Source organism: Rhinopithecus roxellana, chromosome 10 (genome assembly GCF_007565055.1).
Source record: "Rhinopithecus roxellana isolate Shanxi Qingling chromosome 10, ASM756505v1, whole genome shotgun sequence".
NCBI classification, from domain to species: Eukaryota; Metazoa; Chordata; class Mammalia; order Primates; family Cercopithecidae; genus Rhinopithecus; species Rhinopithecus roxellana.
In genome coordinates this window covers 83122997-83147628 of record NC_044558.1, presented here as the reverse complement: position 1 = coordinate 83147628, position 24632 = coordinate 83122997, and the positions used below count along the sequence as shown (strand labels likewise).

Below are 24632 nucleotides of genomic sequence, written 5' to 3'. Positions count from 1 at the left end.
AGTAAACAGCCTTGGGTGCATATATAGTATACTTGTATTTCTTTTCTTCTCAAAAACTTTTTTTGTCTTACCAAGAAGCTTGAATCTACAAACATAGTTGTAGGATTAGTTCTTAGATTAGAACCACTGAATCTAAAATATGCACATTTAAATTTTTTAAAAAGTTACCTTCCAAAAAAAGAGTGAGCCAATTTATATCCCCACCAATAATGTATGAGAATGCCTGTTCCCCTCTACTTTAACCTTTCTTAAATGTAAAACCAATCTTACTCCATCAAATACAGGCCATGAGAGACTACCAGGAAATAGCTATGCATATATTCCTGTCAGATAAAGCCATTTGAATCCCTAATGAAATTCCTAAAGCTCAAAGGAGATAAAGATGCCTAAATCTGCTGGGACCAGTCAGATGTTGAGGTTCATGCTCTGCTGGTCAAAAATTATCGTACATTTTAATAGAGTTTACATCAGTTAGAACGATCTCAGCAGCTAGGCTAATTCAGACTAGCTGAGACAATAAGGAAACTCATTAGCTCACAAAACAGGACGTTTGCAACATGGTTCAGCTTCAGGGTTGGTTGATTTAGTGGCTCAAGCCACTAAATTTCTCAAGCACCCAAAATCTTTTCTTCTCTTTCTCTGCCATTTGCAGAGGTGGCTTCATCCTTCATTCAACCATGCTAAGGTAAGATGGTTGCCAGAGCAATGGATATTATGTATGATACATTTCTGTCTCATGCGTTGTGTGAAGAGACCACCAAACAGGCTTTGTGTGAGCAACAAGGCTGTTTATTTCACCTGGGTGCAGGCGAGCTGAGTCCGAAAAGAGAGTCAGCAAAGGGTGATGGATTATCATTAGTTCTTATAGGTTTGGGGACAGGTGGCGGAGTTAGGAGCAATGTTTTGCGGACAGGGGGTGGATCTCACAAAGTACATTCTCAAGGGTGGGGAGAATTACAAAGAACCTTCTTAAGGGTGGGGGAGATTACAAAGTACATTGATCAGTTAGGGTGGGGCAGAAACAAATCACAGTGGTGGAATGTCATCAGTTAAGGCCATTGTCACTTTTTGTGGATCTTCAGTTGCTTTGGGCCATCTGGTGTCCACGTGCAGGTCACAGGGGATATGACGGCTTAGCTTGAGCTCAGAGGCCTGGCAATGTCCTTGTTCATGCTTTCCTGTGGTTTTCTTTCCTTTGCTTTGCTTTTGCTTTTTATTTATTTACTTATTTTTTTGAGACAGAGTCTCACTCTGTCTCCCCAGGCTGGAGTGCAGTGGTGCAATCTCAGCTCACTGCCACCTCTGCCTCCCAGGTTCAGGCGATTCTCATACCTTAGCCTCCTGAGGAGCTGGGATTACAGGCGTGAGCCACCACACCTGGCTAATTTTTGTATTTTTAGTAGAGACGGGGTTTCACCCTGCAGGCTGGGCTGGTCTCGAACTCCTGACCTCAGGTGATCTGCCTGCCTTGGCCTCCCAAAGTGTTGGGATTACAGGTGCGAGCCACTGTGCCCGGCCTTTCCTATGGTTTTCTAAGTGTGCATGTGCATGCACACACACATACACACGCACACACACTTACACACACACACACCCTCTGGCATGCATCTCCTTGGCCCAGATGGGCCCAGGTCTGTCCACCCTGAATATACCATGATCAGGGTACAGTGAATATTGCACAGTCAACTATAACGTTCACTACTGTGGCCGGGCGCGGTGGCTCACGCCTGTAACCCCAGCATTTTGGGAGCCGAGGTGGGCAGATCACAAGGTCAGGAGATCCAGACCATCTTGGTAAACACAGTGAAACCCCGTCTCTACTAAAAATACAAAAATTAGCTGGGCGTAGTGGCGGGCGCCTGTAGTCCCAGCTACTTGGGAGGCTGAGGCAGGAGAATGGCGTGAACCCAGGAGGTGGAGCTTGCAGTGAGCCGAGATCACAGCACTGCACTCCAGCCTGGGTGACAGAGCGAGACTCTGTCTCAAAAAAACAGTCACTACTGTGCTTCAGTTTTCAAAGACTGAAGCAGAGACTACCAGAAGTCCCGCCCCCCTCAAAGCCATTCTACCCTCTTCTTGTATCTGATTCTTCCTGCCACATGGACATCCAGAATGAAGACATCTCCTAACTTCCTGTATTACTAGGGATGGCCATGAAAATAAGTTCTGGCCAAGCTGAAGTAGCCCATGCAACCTCTTGGAAGTGTGTGTGTGTGTGTGCGTGTGTTTAAGAGATGGAGACTTGCTCTGTTGCCCAGGCTAGAGTATAGTGGCATGATTACAGCTCACTGCAGACTTGAACTCCTGGGCTCAAGCGATCCCCCACCCTCAGTCTTCAAGTAGTTAGGATTACAGGGGTGAGCTATGGTGCCCAGTCCAGGCAGTTTTCTTAAAGGGAGAGGGCAAACGTCTATCTTTCTTTTCTACCTCCTGCTGATAGGATGTGATATTGTGACATAACAAGAAATAGGCCAGGGCCGGGCGCGGTGGCGCAAGCCTGTAATCCCAGCACTTTGGGAGGCCGAGACGGGCGGATCACAAGGTCAGGAGATCGAGACCATCCTGGCAAACACAGTGAAACCCCGTCTCTACTAAAAAATACAAAAAAAAAAAAACTAGCCAGGCGAGGTGGCGGGCGCTTGTAGTCCCAGCTACTTGGGAGGCTGAGGCAGGAGAATGGTGGGAACCCGGGAGGGGAAGCTTGCAGTGAGCTGAGATACGGCCACTGCACTCCAGCCTGGGTGACGGAGCAAGACTCCGCCTCAAAAAAAAAAAAAAAAAAAAAAAAAAGAAATAGGCCAGGCATGGTGGCTCACACCTGTAATCCCAGCACTTTAGGAGGCCAAGGTGAGCAGATCACTTTAGGCCAGGAGTTCGAGACCAGCCTGGCCAACATGGTGAAACCCTGTCTCTACTAAAAATACAAAAATTAGCCAGGCATGGTGGCACATGCCTGTAATCCCAACTACTCGGGAGGCTGAGGTAGGAGAATCACTTGAACCCGGGAGGCGGAGGCTGCAGTGAGCCAAGATCACACCACTGCCCTCCAGCCTGGGCGACAGAGGGAGATTCTGTCAAAAAGAAAAAAAAAAGAAATATACATTTTGGTCTTTGTTGCCCCTGGCTTCTGGCCAGAGCTTCTGAAACCTCTGCAGTTTCTAAAGCAAAAAATGTTAGGAGCATCTTTCATTCTACCATTTGGTCTTTGACCCTGTCTCCCCATACAGAGTGCCAAATCTCTTGGAATTTTCTGGGTGATGGGAAGACCTATTGTCCTAATGAAGCCAAACTTGGTGGGCTCTTGGATAGCTTCAGGATGGGGGCTGGTCACCAGAATGACCAAACCATGATTAGCATCCTGAAACTTTCAGCCTCACCCTCCATCCTCTGGGTAAGGGGAAAGGGCTGGAGATTAAGGTAACAATTGACCATGCCTACATGAAGAAGTCTCCATAAAGGCAGAGTGCGGGGACTCAGGCCTGTAAACCTAGCATTTTGGGAGGCTGAGGCAGGAGGATCGCTTGAGCCTCTGGAAGTTGAGGCTGCAGTGAGTCATGGTTGTGCCTCCGCACTCCAGTCTGGGTGACAGAGCAAGACCCTGTCTTTAAAAAAAAAAAAAAAAAAAAGAGGCCAGGCGCAGTGGCTCACACCTGCCAGCACTTTGGGAGGCCGAGGCGGGCGGATCATCGGCTCAGGAGATTGAGACCATCCTGGCTAACACGGTGAAACCCCGTCTCTACTAAAAAATACAAAAAACTAGCCGGGCGAGGTGGCAGGCGCCTGTAGTCCCAGCTACTCGGGAGGCTGAGGCAGGAGAATGGCGTGAACCCGGGAGGCGGAGCTTGCAGTGAGCTGAGATCTGGCCACTGCACTCCAGCCTGGGCGACCGAGCGAGACTCCGTCTCAACAACAACAACAAAAAAAGCAGTTTTACTCTGAGCATCAGAATAAAGAAGGAGCTTAGAAAACTACTTCAGTTCAGGCCAGGCGCAGTGGCTTATGCCTGTAATCCCAGCACTTTGGTGGGAGGCCGAGGTGGGCAGATCATGAGGTCAGGAGATCAAGACCGTCCCGGCTAACACGGTAAAATCCCGTCTCTACTAAAAATACAAAAAATTAGCCGGGTGTGGTGGCGGGCACCTGTAGTCCCAGCTACTCAGGAGGCTGAGGCAGGAGAATGGCGTGAACCCGGGAGGCGGAGCTTGCAGTGAGCCAAGATTGCGCCGCTGCACTCCAGCCTGGGTGACAGAGCGAGACTCTGTCTCAAAAAAACAAAGAAAATTGCTTCAGTTCGTCAAAAATGAAATGCAAGTTATGATGAAGGAAGCTCAAGTGAGGGCAAAACACAGACCAAGGAGGTGGAAGGATGGCTGGGTGCAGTGGCTCTGGCCTGTAATGCCAGCACTTTGTGAGGCTGAGGCAGAAGGATTGCTGGAGCCCAGGAGTTCAAGACCAACCTGGGCAACAAACTGAGACCCCACGTCTACAAAAATAAAAATGAAAATCAGCCATGCATGGCAGCATGTGCCTTCAGCCCCAGCTCCTTGGGAGGCAGAGCAGGAGGATAGCAAGAGCCCAGGTGTTCGAGGCTATAGTGAGCTATGATCGCATCACTGCACTGAAGCCTGGGCAACAGTAAGACCCTTTCTCTAAAAAAAAAAAAAAAAAGAGAGTTGGAAGGAAGCTTAGTGATCACTGAGTTCAAACTCTTACCCTGAGCATGAATCTACTTGACCTCAACCAGTCTCTAAAAGGTAATAAACAAGTAGGCTATTTTAACCTTTGAATACAGTCACTTACTCAACAAAAGTTTTTTTTTTCTTGGGAGACAGGGTCTGTCTCTGACCCAGGCTGAAGTGCAATGGCATGATCACAGCTTACTGCAGCCTCGACCATCCTCCTATCTCAGCCTTCCGAGCAGGTGGGGCCACGGGTGTGTGCCACCACACCAAGCTAATTTTGTTTATTTTTTGTAGAGACAGGTCTCGAACCTTGCTACGTCGCCAAGACTGGTCTCAACCTACTGGCCTCAACCTATCCTCTTGCCTTGGCCTCCCAAAGCATTGGGATTACAGGCGTGAGCCACCTCATCCAGCCCTGCTGCAAGGTTCTTAACTCGGGGTCCATGGACCTTCTGGATAGAATCCAGGGAAATTTAACATTTCCTTCAATTACGGCTGTAGGCAAACATTCTATTCCTACCACATGCCTGCTATGCCTGTCCTAATCCTTGACTCTCTAAAGTCATGAACCCTGTTAGATTTCAACTACCCTCATATAGTAGGTGTTCAATATTCCTCCAAATGTTCTAGATAAAAACTTAGTAGACTGGGCCAGTACAATGAACAGAGTTATAATTGGTTTGAAGAATGCAAGATCAGGACCGTGGTAGGAACAGAAGGAAACTTGTTCCAAGCCTGTGAGAAATTTGCCCTGGGTCCAATCCCACAACCTGTTCCAATCCAGTTTCGTTTGTCATTCTCACGACTAATGAATTTGCTTCCATGATGGAAAATGTTAAGAACTCACTCTGGCCTGAGGTCACCCTACAAAGGAGCAATCTCAGCTGCCTGGAATGTTAGCGTTCAGTAAGGGCCACACCCCTTGCCTTTTCAGTAATTCCTCCTATTACAAAATTCCAGATGCAACCACATTGTTGATAGGAAATTTTGTTTAAAAAATACATTTCTTAGGCCAGGGGCAGTAGCTCACGCCTGTAATCCCAGCACTTTGGGAGGCCGAGGCGGGTGGATCACGAGGTCAGGAGTTCAAGACCAGTCTGGCCAACATGGTGAAACCCTATCTCTACTAAAAATACAAAAAAATTATCCAGGCGTGGTGGCATGCACTTGTAGTTCCAGCTACTAGGGAGGCTGAGGCAGGAGAATTGCTTTAACCTGGGAGGCAGAGGTTGCAGTGAGCCTAGATGACACCACTGCACTCCAGTCTGGGTGACAGAGCGAGACTCCATCCCATAAATAAATCAATATTTTGTGGGGGCTGGTGGCTCATGGTTATAATTCTAGCACTGTGGGAGGCTAAGGCGGGTGGATCTCCTGAGCCCAGGAGTTAAAGACCAGCCTGGGTAACGTAGGGAGACGCCATCACTATGAAAAATATTAACATAAGCCAGGTGTGGTGACACATCGCTCTAGTGCCCTCTATTTAAGAGGCTGAGGTAGGAGGATTGCTTGAGCCCAGAAGGTTGAGTACCCTAGTCTGGACAACAGAGTGAAACCCTATTTCAAGAAAATACACACACACACAAATCCCACTTTTCTTTTTTCTTTCTTTCCTTCCCTTCCTTCCCTTCCTTCCCTTCCTCCCTTCTTCCTTCCTTCCTTCCTTCCTTCCTCCCTCCCTTCCTTCTTTTTTTTTTTTTGAGATGGAGTCTTGCTCTGTTGCTCAGGCTGGAGTGCAGTGGCGTGATCTCAGCTCACTGCAACTTGCGCCTCTCAGGTTCAAGCAATTCTCCTGCCTCAGCCTCCGGAGTAGCTGAGATTACTCCTTTTCAAATTTAAAAAAAAAAAATTAAGGGGGAAATAAAGCCAGGCATGGTGGCTCACACCTGTAATCCCAGCACTTTGGGAGGCCGAGGTGGGTGGATCACCTGAGGTCAGGAGTTCGAGACCAGCCTGGCCAACATGGCGAAACCATCTCTACTAAAAATACAAAAATTAGCTGGGTGTGGTGGTGGGCGCCTGTAATCCCTGCTACTCAGGAGGCTGAGGCAGGGGAATCGCTTGAACCTGGGAGGTGGATCGCATCACTGCACTCCACCTTGGGTGACAGAGTGAGACTCCGTCTTAGGAAAAAAAAAAGCGGGAGTAAATATATTTTATTTTGTTTTTGGTCTTGTAAAGAAATGACAGGTCGGGCACAGAGGTTCACAGTTGTAATCCCAGCACTTTGGGAAGAAAATATTATTAAAATAAAAATTATTTTTACTTTTGTAGAGGTGGGGCGTCACTATGTTGCCCAGGCTGTCCTGTACTCCTGAGCTCAAGCAATCCTCCTGCTCCTGTGGGCCACTGTGCCTGGCTTACACTGAACATTTTTAAAAGTAAACCTTTGAGTATTGAGGAAACGTGTGCATAGGATGCAGTCCCAGATTATAAATCAGCTTGACGCTGGGCACAGTGGCTCACCCCTGTAATCCCAACACTGGGAGAGTGAGGCAGGCACATCACTTGAGGTCAGGAGTTCTAAACCAGCCTGGCCAACATGGTGAAACCTCGTGTCTGCTAAAAATACACAAATTAGCCAGGTGTGGTGTCGGGTGCCTGTAATCCCAGCTGTTGGGGAGGCTGAGGCAGCATTGCTTGAATCAGGGAGACGGAGGTTGCAGTGAACCGAGATTGCGCCACTGCACTCTAGCCTGGGTGACAGAGTGAGACTCCGTCTCAAAAGAAAAAAAAAGAATTCAGGGCAAGTCCATGAAGTGAAAGCCAGTTTATTAGGAAAGAATGGCTATTCCATAGGCAGAGCAGCCCCAAGGCTGCTGGTTGCCCATTTTTATGGTTGTTTCTTGATGATATACCAAACAAGAGGTGGATTATTCTTGCCTTCCCGTTTCAGACCATAGAGGGTAACTTCCTAATGTCGCCACGGCATTTGTAAACTGTCACGGTACTGATGGGAGTGTAGCAGTGAGGACAACCAGAGGTCACTCCCGTGGCCATCGTGGTTTTTGGTGGGTTTTAGCCGGCTACTTTAAACTGTTTTATCAGCAAGGTCTTTATGACATGTATCTTGTGCTGACCTCCTATCTCATCCTGTGATTAGAACGCCTAACCATCTAGGAATGCAGCCCAGTAGGTCTCAGCCTCATTTTACCCAGCCGCTATACAAGATGGAGTTGCTCTGGTTTAAACGCCTCTGACACAAGCAACTTGGGTACTAAAAGCTATTACAACACCCTTGTTGGTTTTGCCTGCTAATGATAATCTACAGAATTCTAAAGATTTACTTAGAGAGAAAAAAAGTAAAAAACCACAATTCAAGACAGAAGAGCAAAATGATTTCAGCTGAGAACTTGAAGAATAAAATCAACCAGGAGGACGCTTCATGTGAGTAGAAAGTGGACAGTATTTTCACCATGTAAGGAAATGCGATCTTTTGAAAAAAGAACGAGGTCATTTTGTATTTTAATAAGGGCAGTTCCTTCTTTCCACTTACCTGCTTCTAGGAGACAACAGCAAAGAGCTGGCCTTGTTTTAGCAACCTGCATTGCAGTTTACATTCCCTTTAATCCAAGGCAAAGATTAAGGAGATCCCCACCCCTGCTCCAAGTCAATCTTGAAGGGCAAGTGTCTGGTTCTTACCTCATCTACCCACACCTGGAACCTGTCATGGTATGGACAAGTTGAAACAGTAACTTGGTCCTCCACCCAAGTCTCGCAATACTCCAAAACAGCAAACAATACTTTTTTATTATTTTAATTAATTAATTTATTTGTTGAGACTGAGTTTTGCTCTAGTTGCCCAGGCTGGAGTGCAATGGTGCAATCTTGGCTCACTGCAACCTCTGCATCCTGGATTCAAATGATTCTCCTCCCTCAGCCTTCCAAGTAGCTGATTACAGGCATGCGCTACCACGCCCTGCTAATTTTGTATTTTTAGTAGAGACGGGGTTTCTCCATGTTGGTCAGGCTGGTCTTGAACTCTCGACCTCAGGTAATCTGCCCGCCTCAGCTTCCCAAAGTGCTGGGATTATAGGCGTGAGCCACCGTGCCCGGTCAACAATATCTTTTTAAAATGGGGCACCTGCAGATCGGGCGCAGTGGCTCATGCCTGTAATCCCAGCACTTTGGGAGGCCAAGGTGGGCGGATAACGAGGTCAAGGTTTCGAGATCAGCCTGACCAACATGGAGAAACCCCGTCTCTACTAAAAATACAAAATTAGCAGGGCGTGGTGGCGCATGCCTGTAATCCCAGCTACTCAGGAGGCTGAGGCAGGAGAATCGCTTGAACCCGGGAGGCGGAGGTTGTGGTGAGCCAAGATCGGGCCATTGTACTGCAGCCTGGGCAACAAGAGCAAAACTCCCTCTCAAAAAAAAAAAAAAAAAAAAAAAAAAAAAAAATTGGTGCTTTTATAGAGCTTTTGACAAGGAGGCAGTACAGCAGTTAAGAGCACAGATATGGGAGTCAGATCTGGATTTAGATTTACTAGGTTGTGTATCAGCTGTGTGTTTTAGTTATGTGTGTATTTAGCTGTGTGTATTTCCTCTAAACAATGAGGTTAACGATGCCTATCCCATGTGGTGACTGTGAAAATGGGATAATGCACAAAAATACCTTAACATGATGTCTGGTAGATGGCAAAGAGGTAACTATTAAGATACCTCTGGTATTCACAGGTGACTCTACTAATGCAATACTTCTTAAAGGGACATTTAAACAACTACTGCTGTGATGTAGGGAATAGTCAAATCTTTAGTTGAACACTTGCCTCTCAAGAACCACTTCTGGAATGTCAACAAGTTCCTTTAACCTCTCTCTGCCTCCCTTTCCTTACTTCCAAGTGGTGATAATGATTTGCCTGACAGAAATGCTGAGCGAAATCAGGTTAAAAACACTATGTAAACAACTGTAAAGGATTGCTTTTATTTTGAACTTAAGCTCACAGGAAAAGAAACCAAAATTATTTTAAATTTCATTCTATTTCTAGCACATTCTGTGAGGGCTTTAAAAAGAAATTTCTCTTTATAATTTTCCTTTCCTTTATTCTTTACAGAACAGTACATCTGATTACTCAAGTTCTCAAAAATGAAAACTATATCTGGAATGTTTCTATTTTGCTCCCCCTGTTGGCCTGAGAGCAGGATAACACTGCCTGAGACTAACAATTCAAGACAACATAAACATTTATTTTCATGGACTTGACTAACATAAAGACGTAATGGCATTCCACAGAAAGACCTAAACCACAGTTTCAGCTCTATCTTATATATATATATATGACAATTAAAAGCAATATTTATGTCTAATTTTTAATTTTTAACTATTAGGGTTCAAATCTAGAAAATTATACAAAGGCTAGCTGCATGCCATTCATTTTTCAAAATAATTACTTTTCAAAAATTCTGCTCTTTCTCTATTTAAGGCTGAAATCCACTGAAAGCACCCAAACTTGCAATTCCTATCATTATTTTTGTTTTGCTACCACTAATTTTTACAATTTTTTTTTTTTTTTTTTTGAGACGGAGTTTTGCTCTTGTTGCCCAGGCTGGATGGAGTGCAGTGGCATGATCTCGGCTCACCGCAACTTCTGCCTCCCAGGTTCAAGCGATTCTCCTGCCTCAGCCTCCCAAGTAGCTGGGATTACAGGTATGTACCACCACACCTGGCTAATTTTTGTATTTTTAGTAGAGATGGGGTTTTGCCATGTTGGCCAGGCTGGTCTTGCACTCCAGACCTCAGGTGATCCTTCCACCTTGGCCTCCCAAAGTGCTAGGATTACAGGCATGAGCCACCACGCCTGGCCAACAATTTACTTTTACACTTAAAAGTTATATACACTGGCCAGGTGAGGTGGCTTACTCCTGTAATCCCAGCACTTTGGGAGGCTGAGGCGGGCAGATCACCTGAGGTCAGGAGTTCAAGACTAGCCTGACATGACGTGGAGAAACCCTGTCTCTACTAAAAATACAAAGTTAGTTGGGTATGGTGGCATATGCCTGTAATCCCAGCTACTCGGGAGACTGAGGCAGGAGAATTGCTTAAACCTGGGAGGCAGAGGTGGTGGTGAGCCGAGATCATTCCATTGCACTCCAGCCTGGGCGACAAGAGTGAAAGTCTGTCTCAAAAAAACAAAAAACAAAACGAAACAAAAAAAAAGTTATATACACTGTTTTACCTGTGAATTACTTTTTTGTATTCAAAGTCTTAGATTATGTATATGAAAACTAATTTATTAAACCTCTGTACACAAAGATGAACATACCTGTACAGCAACCATATATGAAGAATGAAGTTACAAAAAAAGTAAAAGCACTACTAAAATTGACGCATGTAAATCACTTATAAAAATACCCCAAATGAGATAAAGCTGCTCATCCCTGATTTTTCTCATTTGGTTGTAGGAGTTGAAACATTAATTCAAAATGGTAGAATTTTTTCTTTTAAAAAGTGATATATTAAACTTATATACAGGATAATTAGCAAAATGTAGAAAGGGAAAACAATGTACAAAAGACAGATAAAAACCATCACTCTCGACGGACAGTCACAATCCAAAAATAGTATAAACCTTAACAAACTCTCTCTAAACCAGGTCATGTTCACATCTCCCCCCAAGTTTTGTCAGTGAGAATAAAATATAGTGAACTAGTGAGCTCAGTCTTTCTTTAAAATAGGCTTGACTTTGGAACACGAACCTTGGATAGATTTTTAAAAATGGGAGGTACAAACAGGAAAACCATTCTATCTATCCACTTAATTAGTACTAATTAACGGAACAAAGTTACTAAATAGCTCTCAGTGCTAAGTCAAGCCGTTATTCAGAGGCCTTCTTGTTTTTCTGCTGGTTTCGGGGTGAGTTCTTTAACAAGCTTCTTATCCTGAGGTACATTCCAGTAGATTCTGCCATATTCTCAAATTCAAATGGCGTGATTCCAGTTGCAAATTTGCTCATGTCAGGTATAGGGCTATGAATTTTAGTGGCTGTTGAAGGACTGGTGTCTGCAGGAAAGAGCTTCCGGCTGCCCCCATTGCTGACGTCACAGTCTGGTACGACACTGCCATTATCAAGGGGGGCACCTTCAGGGTTTACTGGAGCCAACTCTGCCTTTTCCTTCTGACAAAGTGATGTCACCTCAGAATCTGGACTGGAGGCATGTCCAGCTTCTGACTTCTTTGTAAAAATTTCTGGTACCTCAGGCTCATCCAGCGTCTGCTTTTCAGATGTTTTTCCCTCTGGGACAGGGAGGTCCAGCTCATTTGGACAAGGTGATGAGGCAACGGAATTCCCAGTTAAAGGTGTGTCCACAGGAATGTCAGAGTCGCTGTTTACACTCTCGGTCTGCTCGAGGGCTGCCCAGATCCGCCTCTGCTGTTCTTCAAGTTCTTCTAGAGTCAGTGCGTCCTCATCCACAGCTCCAGATGCTGTTCTGGTCTGGGGTGAGTCACTGGGAGTCAGCGGCGAGGTGCCCTTGGGGAGTGGAGGGGTGAAGATGGGCGGAGGAGTCCCCCGGGGGAGTGGAGGAGTGTCAGGAGGTAATGGTGGTTGAAACTGAAAAGTTTCGCTGCTCAGAGAACCATGTGGTACCTCCACATCTGAAGTAAGAAAGTTAAGAGATACTTTAGAACTTGTAATAGCATTTGGTTTTACTAAAATTTGTTATTTGATCTCAGGTGTATTCAGATATTCAATGGCCAAAAATAACTGGCTTAAGAGGCAGGACATTCTGGATTCTCAGGTGCCGTGACCATCACCTGGTGTCCTCAGTCCACCTGAAAAGATCTGCAGGGAGACCTGTCAGGTTCTTCTGGTGCTAGAGGATATCCCTCGGGAGATCCATTTCTGTGCTGTGTGCATCGTTTTAGATTGAGGAAATATGAGCAATTGCATGGAGACTTCAGAATTTCAAGGTAGTACGCTCTACCCAAAAATTCGTGGCAGAATGCAGCAGGAAATTTGACCGGAGGTGCAGGCTGGCTACTGAGTGGATGGAAAGCTAATGGGGAGGAAGTGAGGGGCAAGGCAAGAGTATACCTTGGGTTATTTCCTAGCTTTTTCTTTTTTTTTTTTTTTTGAGAGTGTCTTGCTCTGTCTCCCAGGCTGGAGTGCAGTGGCACAATCTCAGCTCACTGCATCCCCTGCCTCCCGGTCAAGTGATTCTCCTGCCTCAGCCTCCCGAGTAGCTGGGATTACAGTTGTGCGCCACTACGCCTGGCAAATTTTTGTATTTTTAGTAGAGACGAGGTTTCAACATGTTGGCCAGGCTGGTCTCGAACTCCTGACCTCAGGTGATCCACCTGCCTTGGCCTCCCAAAGTGCTGGGATTATAGGCGTGAGCGCCCGGCCTAATTCCCCAATTCTTTTTTTTTTGAGGCGGAGTCTTGCTCTGTTGCCCAGGCTGGAGTGCAGTGGTGTGATGTCAGCTGGCTGCAACCTCTGCCTCCCGGATTCAAGCAGTTCTCCTGCCTCATCCTCTCAAGTAGCTGGGATTACAGCATATGCCAACATGTTCGGCTAATTTTTTGTATTTTTAGTAGAGATGGGGTTTCACCATGTGGGCCAGGCTGGTTTCGAACTCCTCACCTCAAGTGATCCGCCCACCTCGGCCTCCCAAAGTGCTGAGATTACAGGCGTGAGCCACTGTGCCTGGCCCCTAATTCTTATCTCTAATCTAGACTGCTCGCCTGAACTATAGGTTCACCTATCTAACTGCCCACTATCATCACCTATACGTCCCACAGACACAACCTGTTCAAAACAAATGATCTCTTCCTAAAATGAGGACTATTCTCCCATCTGCTATTCTCACTAATGGCACCACCAGTGGATCTGCTTGTCATTTGAGAGTACTCTCTTTCCTTCCATCCATCCCCCAGGTCTTTGGCTCTTTGGGGTGCATGCTCTTCTGCTGGCTGTCATAGCCGCTACCTTGCTTCAGGCCCATTACCATTTGCCAGGAACATCAGAATCACCCCGACCTCTGGATTCATCTTCCTTGTGTCTGTCCTCCAAACCGCTGCCAGACTCATCACAAGTCTGGCGCTATAACCCTTCCCATCTCCACTGGAAACCCTTCAGTGCCTGCCCAGACCCCACAGGACGAAGTCCAGTCTTCCTCCATGGCCCTCTAGGATACAGCTTCCCTGCTTCCATCATGTCACCTCCTACTGCCTGGCTCAAACTCCAGCTGTCACCCTGCTGCTGGCCTGATGTGCTGTGAAGTTTCACTATCCTGCATCTGCACTTCCCACTGTCTCAAACGCCCTCCTCCTCATTTCCTTGGTAAATCTCTGCATTCTTCCCTCAACAAGCAGTTCAGAGTTACCCTATGACTTCATTCAGCACAGACGCTGTTTTTCCTCTGTGTCACCATTACAGTCTGGAACCTGCTCTGTGGCAGCAATATGTAATACTATTGTTCTTAGGTATCACTGTGGGCCACCACATTTATACGAGAATGATGTTTACACATCTGCAATCCCGAGGTGACAGAAAGTGGTAACTAGGGCAGCAATACTGTCTTATTAAGCTTTCTGTCCTCAGGGTCTAGTAGGGCGTCTGAACTTTATTCTATAGACAATAAGATTTGTGAGGAGAATAACACACTCTCACTTAGAAGTCAACTCACGGCCCAGCATGGTGGCTCATGCCAGTAAAATTGGGAGGCTGAGGCAGGCGGACTGCTTAAACTCAGGAGTTCAAGACCAGCTTGGGCAACAAAGTAAGACCTCGGTCTCTACAAAACATACAAAAATTAGCTGGGTTTGGTGGCGCATGCCTATGGTTCCAACTACATGGGAGGCTGAGGTGGGAGGACTGCTTGATCCCAGGAGTCTGAGGCTGCAGTGAGCCATGATCGTACCACTGCACTCCAGCCTGGGCAACCAAGCCAGACCCTGTCTCAAAAAAAAAAAAAAAAAAAAAAAAAAAAAAAAAAAGAGGAAAGAGCCCCTAGCACAAAGCTGAAAATGCCTACACAGAAGTGGGCGGCCCTGGTGACAGGGGTGCCACCACCACAAATCCCCAAACTTCAAAAAATGACAACCATGGGCCAGTGCTGTGGCTCACACCTATAATCCCAGCACTTTGGGAGGCGGAGGCGGGCGGTTCACCTGAGGTCAGGAGTTCGAGACCAGCTTGGCCAACATGGAGAAACCCCATCTCTACTAAAAATATAAAATTAGCCAGGCGTGGTGGTGTGCACCTGTAATCCCAGGTACTTGGGAGGCTGAGGCAGGAGAATCGCTTGAACCCGGGAGGCAGAGGTTGCAGTGAGCCAAGACTGCGCCACTGCACTCCAGCCTGGGCGACAGCAAAACTCTGTCTGGAAAAAAAAAACCCGAAACAAACAAACAAAAAAACTTAGGGGAAATAATTTGAGTGCTTTGATTCTGAACACTGAAGTCACTTTGTGCAAAAGAATTTGATGTGAGGATTTAATCCCTATGAACTTTAAAGGAATTTAATTCATGATTTTTTTTTTTTTTTTTGAGACGGAGTCTCGCTCTGTCACCCAGGCTGGAGTGCAATGGCCGGATCTCAGCTCACTGCAAGCTCCGCCTCCCGGGTTCACGCCATTCTCCTGCCTCAGCCTCCCGAGTAACTGGGACTACAGGCGCCACCACCTCGCCCGGCTAGTTTTTTTGTATTTTTTTAGTAGAGACGGGGGTTTCACCGTGTTAGCCAGGATGGTCTTGATCTCCTGACCTCGTGATCCGCCCGTCTCGGCCTCCCAAAGTGCTGGGATTACAGGCTTGAGCCACCGCGCCCCGGCCTAATTCATGATTTTTTTTTGTTTGTTTGTTTTTAAACGAAGGAAGACAGGGCTTCACAATCAAATTTGGGACAACTTACATGTTCACATCACATCTTTTTTTTTTTTTAATTTTGAAATGGAGTCTCGCTCTGTTCCCCAGGCTGGAGTGCAGTGGTGCGATCTTGGCTCACTGCGACCTCCGCCTCCTGGGTTCAAGTGATTCTCCTGCCTCAGCCTCCCAAATAGCTGGGATTACAGGCAGGTGCCACCATGCCCAGTTAATTTTTGTATTTTTAGTAGAGACAGGGTTTCACTATGTTGGTCAGGCTGGTCTTGAACTTCTGACCTCAGGTGATCTACCTGCCTCGGCCTCCCAAAGTGCTGAGATTACAGGCGTGAGCCACCGCGCCCGGCCAGCAAAACCCCATTTCTACTAAAAATACAAAAATTAGCCGGGTGTGGTGGTGCATGTCTGTAGTCTAGCTACTTGGGAGGCTGGGACAGAAGAATCACTTGAACCCGGGAGGCAGAGCTTGCAGTAGGCCGAGATTGTGCCACTGAACTCCAGCCAGGGTAACCGGGCAAGACTCTGCCTCAAAAAAAAAAAAAAAAAAAAAAAGTAGGGAAAGCTCAGAGAGCAAGCCCTTTGTCCTACTTTACATTCTGGGAAGGCACATTTTCCTGATGACCTGTCTTTCTTGGGTGGAGGAGTGATCTACTGGATTAATACTACTGGAGAGAATACCTGGAAAGCTTGGCTCAGCTTTGCTCTTCTTCCTGTTGGGAGCAAGCTGCCAGAAGGGTACACACTTTCCACTGCCTGTCTCAGAACACTGGCCGGATCAAAGGGGCCAGTCTGGATGCAGCACTGTTGAGACTGGGGTGGGTCTGCTAATCCAGGAATGGGTCAGGCACTGTGGCTCACACCTATAATCCCAGCACTTAGGGAAGCAAAGGCAGGAACACTGCTTGAGCATGGGAGTTTGAGACCTGCCTGGGCAACACAGTGAGACCCCATTCTACACAAAAAGGAAAAAAAAAAAAAAAAAAGGAACTCCCCTAATTCAGGAATGCAGCCAGCTGGCCCATCTAGCTCTCACACCAAGCTCTGGCTTCCAATTCGGCTTTTTTTTTTTTTTTTTTTTTGAGACGGAGTCTCGCTCTGTTGCCCAGGCTGGAGTGCAGTGGCCGGATCTCAGCTCACTGCAAGCTCCGCCTCCCGGGTTTACGCCATTCTCCTGCCTCAGCCTCCCGAGTAACTGGGACTACAGGCGCCCACCACCTCGCCCGGCTAGTTTTTTGTATTTTTCAGTAGAGACGGGTTTTCACCGTGTTAGCCAGGATGGTCTCGATCTCCTGACCTCGTGATCTGCCCGTCTCGGCCTCCCAAAGTGCTGGGATTACAGGCTTGAGCCACCGCACCCGGCCCAATTCAGTTTTTATCATGGACAGCACTGATGCTTTGCTCTCCAAGAACAAAATAAAGATTTACTCTTTAGACAGTGCTCACGAAGGAGCTTCCCCTTTCTTACGGAATTCAGGAGCATACAAATGTGTCATAGCTTCTTGATGAAATCAAAGCTACAGGCCGGGCGCAGTGGCTCATGTCTGTAATCCCAGCACTTTGGGAGGCCAAGGCGGGTGGATCACGAGGTCAAGAGATCAAGACCATCCTAGCTAACATGGTGAAACCCTGTCTCTACTAAAAATTAGCCTGACGTGGTGGCGGGCACCTGTAGTCCCAGCTACTAGGGAGGCTGAGGCAGGAGAATGGCATGAACACGGGAGGCGGAGGTTGCAGTGAGCCGAGATCGCGCCACTGTACTCCAGCCTTCGCGAAAGAGCGAGACTCTGTCTCAAAAAAAAAAAAAAAAAAAAAGAGGAAAAAAAGAGAAATCAGAGCCATAAGATGAAACCTACCCGAATCGAGCTCCATGTCGGCCGGGGATCCTGCTGAGTTGCTTTCATTCTTCTGCTTCTTTGGACTACCTGGGCTAGAGTGAGATGAAGACCTCTTGCTGCCAGACTTCATACCTGGCTAAAGGAGCAACCAAACCAAACACAAGTTAGGTGGGGTAGACAATTAATTAAACTCCATCCCTTCACTTAAAATGATGTAGAAAAGCAATCTGGAGATAAGTCTAGGTAACTGGTGAATTTCGCCACTGTTTTCCTTTTGGTTTGTCAAGATAATAAAGCAAGAAAAGACTGTAATATGCTAATAAATTACAAAATCTCACAGACACAACAACATTTTATAGAGCACACCCTTAAAATCGATTTACCGCTTGGAAGTTAGAAGTAAGGTAATTGGCAAACACATCCTTCTGCTGACATGCCTGCATTGGTATGGAACCAAAGATCCTCCATTCCTAATAATGAGAAGAAAAAAAAACAACCATGTATTTGGAAAATGTCATGTTTTGAGATTTTGCTCAAAGGAGGTACAGTGGAGATCTCAAATTACATTTTTCCTTCTTATGTTACTTTTCCTTTATTGGGAATTACGGAAAATAATGATGTGTTGAAGGAAAACTAAACCTGCCTGCAACATAATTAAGACTGAATACTAAAAGACTACCTGACACAATCACTTGGCCAAAAAAGGTTCTACATACCGCAAGCAGAAGATGTAGGCAGGAGTGACTGCTATGGGGCCTCCCAGGCTCCAGTCTCTCTCCCATCAAGCACTGGCACTGCTAACAGGGCCGTTCATAGCCTAATTCTCCTAACACACTTACTCATGAGTTTTCTATCTTCTGCTCTTTCTCTTTCCAAATACAGCACTCATCTTTAAAGATTCCATACCGCTTATTTCTCTCTCCTCTCCAATCGCACATTCAACAGTGGTTCTCAGTAAGAATCCCATGGAACTCTTGTGAAACAGAGGTTCCAGGGTTTGAATCAGTTAAGTCTAAGGATGGGACTCAAGAATGTACATTTCTAACGAGTATTCCCAGGGGACTGTGAAGTAGACTGGAAGCTGCACTGGCTTCCAGAAGCACTGATGGTTTGTATCATGCACTTCTGCCCGTAATGAATTACAGTCTTGTGTGATTGACAACTTTCTATCTGCTCACTACACTCTTAACCTCAAGTCTTTGGCTGTTTCCCTACTGTCCAGTTCCTAAGAACACACTTTTTATTTTTATGTTTTTTTGAGATGGAGTTTTGCTTTCATCATCCAGACTAAAGTGCAATGGCGTGATCTCAGCTCACTGTAACCTCCACCTCCCGGGTTCAAGCGATTCTTCTGCCTCAGCCTCCTGAGTAGCTGGGATTACAGGTGCCTGCCACCACACCCAGCTAATTTTTATATTTTTAGTAGAGATGGGATTTTGCCATATTGGCCAGGCTGGTCTCAAACTCCTGAGCTCAAGTGATCCACCCGCCTTGGCCTCCCAAAGTGCTGGGATTATAGGCATGGGCCACTGCGCCCGGCCAATAATACACTTTTTATTTTTTTTTTTGTCTTTTTTTTTTTTTTCGTTTTTGTGGAGAACGGGGTCTCGCTGTATTACCCAGGCAGGTCTCGAACTCCTGGGCTCAAGCTATCCTCCCGCCTCTGCCTCCCTGAGAGCTGGGATTACAGGCGTGAGCCACCGCGCCCGGCCGATACACTTTTTAAATAAAACAGTACAACAGTTCATTGTTGAATCTTGAGACCTAAGATGGAAGCTGGAAAAGAGTTAAGTGTGGAAAAACCATTCATATACAAAATGAGAAATTTTATTTTGAGGGGAAAAAAGGCAAGAATAAACAGGAAAAAGAGTTATAGTATATTTAGATTTATTATAGATAGAAACTTATTTCCTAGGTTAATTCTGTAAAATATATAATACTCTCAGAACAATCCATATTGTTAAAAACTTTTAAAATGTTAGAGTAGTTTTAGATTTAGAGACTCTAACCAATCTATTCTGGCTCCCTTTCTGAGGGCACAAAATCAGAGAAAACTGCTGTTGATGAATATAAGACTTCAATTAAGATTCTAGCAAGATTCTATAAAGGAAATTAAAAATGTAAACAAGTAGCCAGGTGTGGTGGCTAACGCCTGTTATCCCAGCACTTTGGGAGGCCGAGGCGGGTGGATCACGAGGTCAAGAGATCGAGACCATCCTGGTTAACATGGTGAAACCCCGTCTCTACTAAAAATACAAAAAACTAGCCGGGCATGGTGGCGGGCGCCTGTAGTCCCAGCTACTCGGGAGGCTGAGGCAGGAGAATGGTGTGAACCCGGGAGACAGAGGTTGCAGTGAGCCAAGATCGCACCACTGCACCCCAGCCTGGGCGATAGAGTGAGACACAATCTCAAAAAAAAAAAGTAAACAACACATTTATTCCTTTAAATAGTAACTACTATATAAGTTTGTATGTGTATATGAATTAAGTAATTATTTTTTGAGTCAGGGTCTCGTGTGATCTCACCTCACTGTAACATCTGCAATCCTCCCCCCTCAGCCTCCCTAATAGCCAGGACTACAGGCATGTGCCGCCACCCTTGGCTAGTTTTTAAATTTTTTTGTAGGGACAAAGTCTTGCTATGTTGCCCAGGCTGGTCTCGAACTCTGGGGCTCAAGCGATCATCTTGCCTCGGACTCGCAAAGTGTTGGGATTACAGGTGTGAGCCACCATGCCTAGCCAACAAGTTAATATTCTGACCAATCTTTAACATAATAATATCACATCACACGATAATTTTAAAAAATAAATATACTTACATCTGGAATTCCTCTGGGAGTAGATATATTAAAACCAGGATAGTTGACCAATTTTGAGAGATCGTAAGTGACACTTTTATTCTGCTGTATTTCTCCAACTTCTGTTTCCCCATCAGTGCTATCTATTACAGACCATAAAAAGCGTTAATATTGCTAAATGTCAATACATATCCCTTCCCAGACCAAAAGTACACCTGGAAAGTGCTTATACTCATGGCAACAGAATTAGTTTTGAAATGGCTTTCAATTTTAATTGTAATTTTTCTTAACCATTAGGACAGAATTTTTTTTTTTTTTTTGAGAAAGGGTCTTGCTTTGTCACCCAGACTGGAGTGTAGTGGCACTATGTTGGCTCACTATAGCTTCTGCCTCTCAGGCTCAAGTGATCCTCCCACGTCAGCCTCCTGAATAGCTGGTTCTACACACATGCACAACCACACCAGGGTAGGCTGTGTATTTTTAGTACAGACAGCGTTTCACCATGTTGCCCAGGCTGGTCTCAAACTCCTGAGCTCAGGCGATCTACCCACTGCCTCAGCCTCCCAAGTAGCTGGGATTACAGGCGCCCGCCACCATGCTTGGCTAATTTTTGTATTTTTTTTTTGAGACGGAGTCTCGCTCTGTCACCCAGGCTGGAGTGCAGTGGCCGGATCTCAGCTCTCTGCAAGCTCCGCCTCCCAGGCTCACGCCATTCTCCTGCCTCAGCCTCCCGAGTAGCTGGGACTACAGGCGCCCGCCACCTCGCCCAGCTAGTTTTTTTGTAGTTTTTAGTAGAGACGGGGTTTCACTGTGTTAGCCAGGATGGTCTTGATCTCCTGACCTCGTGATCCGCCCGTCTCGGCCTCCCAAAGTGCTGGGATTACAGGCTTGAGCCACCGCGCCCAGCCTAATTTTTGTATTTTTAGTAGAGACCAGGTTTCACCATCTTGGCCAGGCTGGTCTTGAACTCCTGACCTCAAGTGATCCATCCACCTCGGCCTTCTAAAATCCTGGGATTACGGCCATGAGTCACTGCGCCCAGCTGAAACCTGCTTTTTAAAAACTCAATATTGCACAAAGATTTTGCCATGTCAGCTCATACAGATTTATTCCCACTCTTCATATGTTGCAGGGAGTCCACAGCTTAGAACTACCAATTTATTTAACCATTTTTCTTTAGGGCCTTAATGTTGTCTTAGATTTTTCACCATCATATTCAATGATACAAAAAGATTCTTGTATACATACAGTTTATTTTGCATATGTGTATCTTTCTAGAGTAAGTATCTAGGAGAGAAGTTCTAGACTATTAGAGGTTTTCTTTTTTTTTTTTTTTTTTTGAGACGGAGTCTCGCTGTCACCCAGGCTGTATGGAGTACAGTGGCCGGATCTCAGCTCACTGTAAGCTCCGCCTCCCGGGTTCACGCCATTCTCCTGCCTCAGCCTCCCGAGCAGCTGGGACTACAGGCGCCCGCCACCACGCCCAGCTAGTTTTTGTATTTTTTTTAGTAGAGACGGGGTTTCACCGTGTTAGCCAGGATGGTCTCGATCTCCTGACCTCGTGATCCGCCCGTCTCGGCCTCCCAAAGTGCTGGGATTACAGGCTTGAGCCACCGCGCCCGGCCTAGAGGTTTTCTATATTTCACATTTTACAGGTCTCCTGGCATCTGTTATTATTACTGAGAAAGGTAAGAGCTTATGAGGACTGGCTGGAGAGGTGATACTCTGGCCTAGATAGTACCTGAGCAAGCCCAGAAAACCATCAGATAATCTATGAACTCACTGAAATTTTAGTTCCTTCCTTGTAAAATTTACCAAGGAAACATCATCATCATATTTTTTAGTTAGCACACATTAAAGAAGTCAGCCATTCCTATCACATTTTGTTGATTCTTTAATAATAAAAAAAAAAAGGGAAACACTTAAGGTGACTTCTCTAACTTAAGATACTATACCTTTTCCATCATACAGTGCAAGCCCCGAATTCTCCAATTCAGCCTCTTTGAGCCACCCTGGTGGGTACCCTAGCTGGCGCATCCGATAGATAAAAGGTGGAAGACTCTTGTCTGTCACACCTAGTGCATCTTGAAGTTCCTCACTAAGTAAAAATAAAGGAGGAAGAAAAATAATGAATTCTTGTTTGCATGAAAACACATACATAATATTCTGGTATTTTAAAACATGTCTTGCTTATATTACATACCATGATGTCTAACAAATATAATTAAAATTTCAAGAAATGTTTCTAAATGAATTTATGTATATTACCTAGGGCTTTGGCAGAGTACACTTACATCCTGATAATTAGCCTGAAGAGACAGAGAACATTCCAAACGCTAGGAAAATAAAAATGACCTATGGTAAAATGCCATTAATACCTAATAACTCCTGGCTTGAATCTTCCAAATCTTTCTTCTACTTCTTCTGCATGGTATCGCTGCTGGAAATTCTGATTGTTTGCTTCCCCACAGGCATCCATATACTCTTTTCTCTTTTCACTTATTCGAGCAGCATTTCGAGGCTACATCACGACACATTTGAAAAGAATAGTTTCATGCAACTCAGAAATATTTCAGAAATTAAATACTTTTTTTTAGATCAAATAAACAGATTATTTTAGTTTTTTTTTTTTTTTTTTTTTGAGACGGAGTCTCGCTCTGTTGCCCAGGCTGGAGTGCAGTGGCCGGATCTCAGCTCACTGCAAGCTCCGCCTCCCAGGTTTACGCCATTCTCCTGCCTCAGCCTCCTGAGTAGCTGGGACTACAGGCGCCCAACATCTCGCCCGGCTAGTTTTTTGTATTTTTTTTTAGTAGAGACGGGATTTCACTGTGTTAGCCAGGATGGTCTCGATCTCCTGACCTCGTGATCCGCCCGTCTCGGCCTCCCAAAGTGCTGGGATTACAGGCTTGAGCCACCGCGCCTGGCCGATTATTTTAGTTTTAATGTATGACGAACAAGTGTAAAAGAGAGTGAATATTTTAGAAAAATAAGTAAGGAAAGGAGCAGTCTATCACCTCAGTATTATCATAAATTAAATCAAGTTTTTGGATAAACTCTACAATTTAACTGTTTATTCATATCAAATACAGAGAGTACTATTTTAAATTATTTACTAAAAAAATTTAATGTCTTAAAATATAAACACAAATTTGAAAAGATTTCAAATTAAAGGACTACAGGAAAGTAACAAAGAAAGTTCTTTCATGTCACACAATACCATAAATGTGTTGAAAACATTAGAAAGCTCTTGTTCAAAGACTTTTCTTAACATGAGAAAAATTTACCATTGGGCAATCTTTCATTTGGTGTTCTTCAGAACCACAATTGAAACAGTGAGGCTTTGGCCTATTTGGTCAAAAGACAAAGATTTTTATAATGTAAATAAAAATAGAAAAGCAAATCAATAAAATTCTATATGACAGCAAAGTGTATCAGAGAAACATGAAAGCAAGTTGATCACAGATCACTAATATCTGCAACAAGAAGTATACTTTAATCTCCTGTATTGAGTGATTTAAATAGTACTATGCAGTCTTTTAACCAAGAACCCTTCTGTTCCTGACTGATCTGTTACCTCTTTTGAGTTTTTTCAGTGGTTAACCACAGAATCGAGGTGAACAGATGATCATATTTCCATTAGGTAACATGGAAACAAGGCAGATGGTTATAAGACTGCAATCAAATTGACAGCAACAATTACACTTTTCCACCCGCCCAGGCACATTAGGTGAGAACCAATGAATTCCAAGAAGCAGATGATCCATTTAAACGTTTAATATATATGTATGGATTAAAATTCTAGCTCGATCTGTAATTAACCTTAGAGTAAACCAGCAGTAAAGAACATTAACTTTTCAAGCCAAAAGTTTATGATTTTGGTTAAAAAAGTAAATAAGTAAAACAAAACAACTCCCCACACAAACCTTTTTGCCTTTACTTGTATTTCTTGCCCTTCTAGAGAAACAATGTGGCTGAAGACTTGATGGTACCTTTAGTGAATTTTATTAAGGAATAGTTATCATGGTCTGCAAAATTTGGAAATTGTTTTAAAGGTGAACTTAATGGTAAGATGCATAAAAGATCTTCATTCACTATGTAGGATACTTGGGTATTTCCCATCCTTCGGAAAGCTGAGGGTTTTCATTTAGAAGCGGTTGCCCCAATTTATCAAGGCAAAAATTAGTAAAATACAGGACACTTCCTACAACCTGCAGAAAACAAGTCAAAAAATATTGCTATTTAAGCAGGAAAAAAAGACATTAAATAATGTAAGACTATGATTAACTGTTTTAACAATTTATTTTGGATGGAATTATTAGAAATAATAACTTCCTAGTTATTAAGGAGCCAGACTTTGATGTGTAAGTAGAAACTACGTCGTCAGTTCCTTCTCTCTCCTAGATCACTGTTTTTCCTCTGTATTGGATCATGACTATCTCCAGAATTAAAACAAAAAATGAAAACCTTGACTCTCACATTTCCCTCCAGTGCCCCA

The 24632-nt window shown here is 44.9% G+C and overlaps 1 protein-coding gene across 6 annotated transcripts in view; it reads right to left on the bottom strand.

Moving 5' to 3' along the window:
* Positions 1–9587: 9587 nt before the first annotated feature.
* Positions 9588–24632, bottom strand: part of ZCCHC8 (zinc finger CCHC-type containing 8) — a 37196-nt gene continuing 22151 nt past the window's right edge. For 2 of the 6 annotated variants that reach the window (XM_010368359.2, XM_030939221.1), the window contains exons 5-13: positions 24242–24345; positions 24061–24126; positions 23422–23482; positions 22516–22658; positions 22093–22235; positions 20159–20280; positions 17723–17809; positions 17358–17475; positions 10893–12276 (exon numbers count right to left, since the gene is read on the bottom strand). In XM_010368359.2, coding sequence (XP_010366661.1) covers positions 11498–12276; positions 17358–17475; positions 17723–17809; positions 20159–20280; positions 22093–22235; positions 22516–22658; positions 23422–23482; positions 24061–24126; positions 24242–24345 — 1623 coding nt within the window. In that variant the 3' untranslated portion in view covers positions 10893–11497. Of the gene's footprint in view, positions 12277–17357; positions 17476–17722; positions 17810–20158; positions 20281–22092; positions 22236–22515; positions 22659–23421; positions 23483–24060; positions 24127–24241; positions 24346–24632 lie in introns of all 6 variants that reach the window. The other 4 variants (XM_030939223.1, XM_030939224.1, XM_010368358.2 and 1 more) reach the window with 3 other exon arrangements.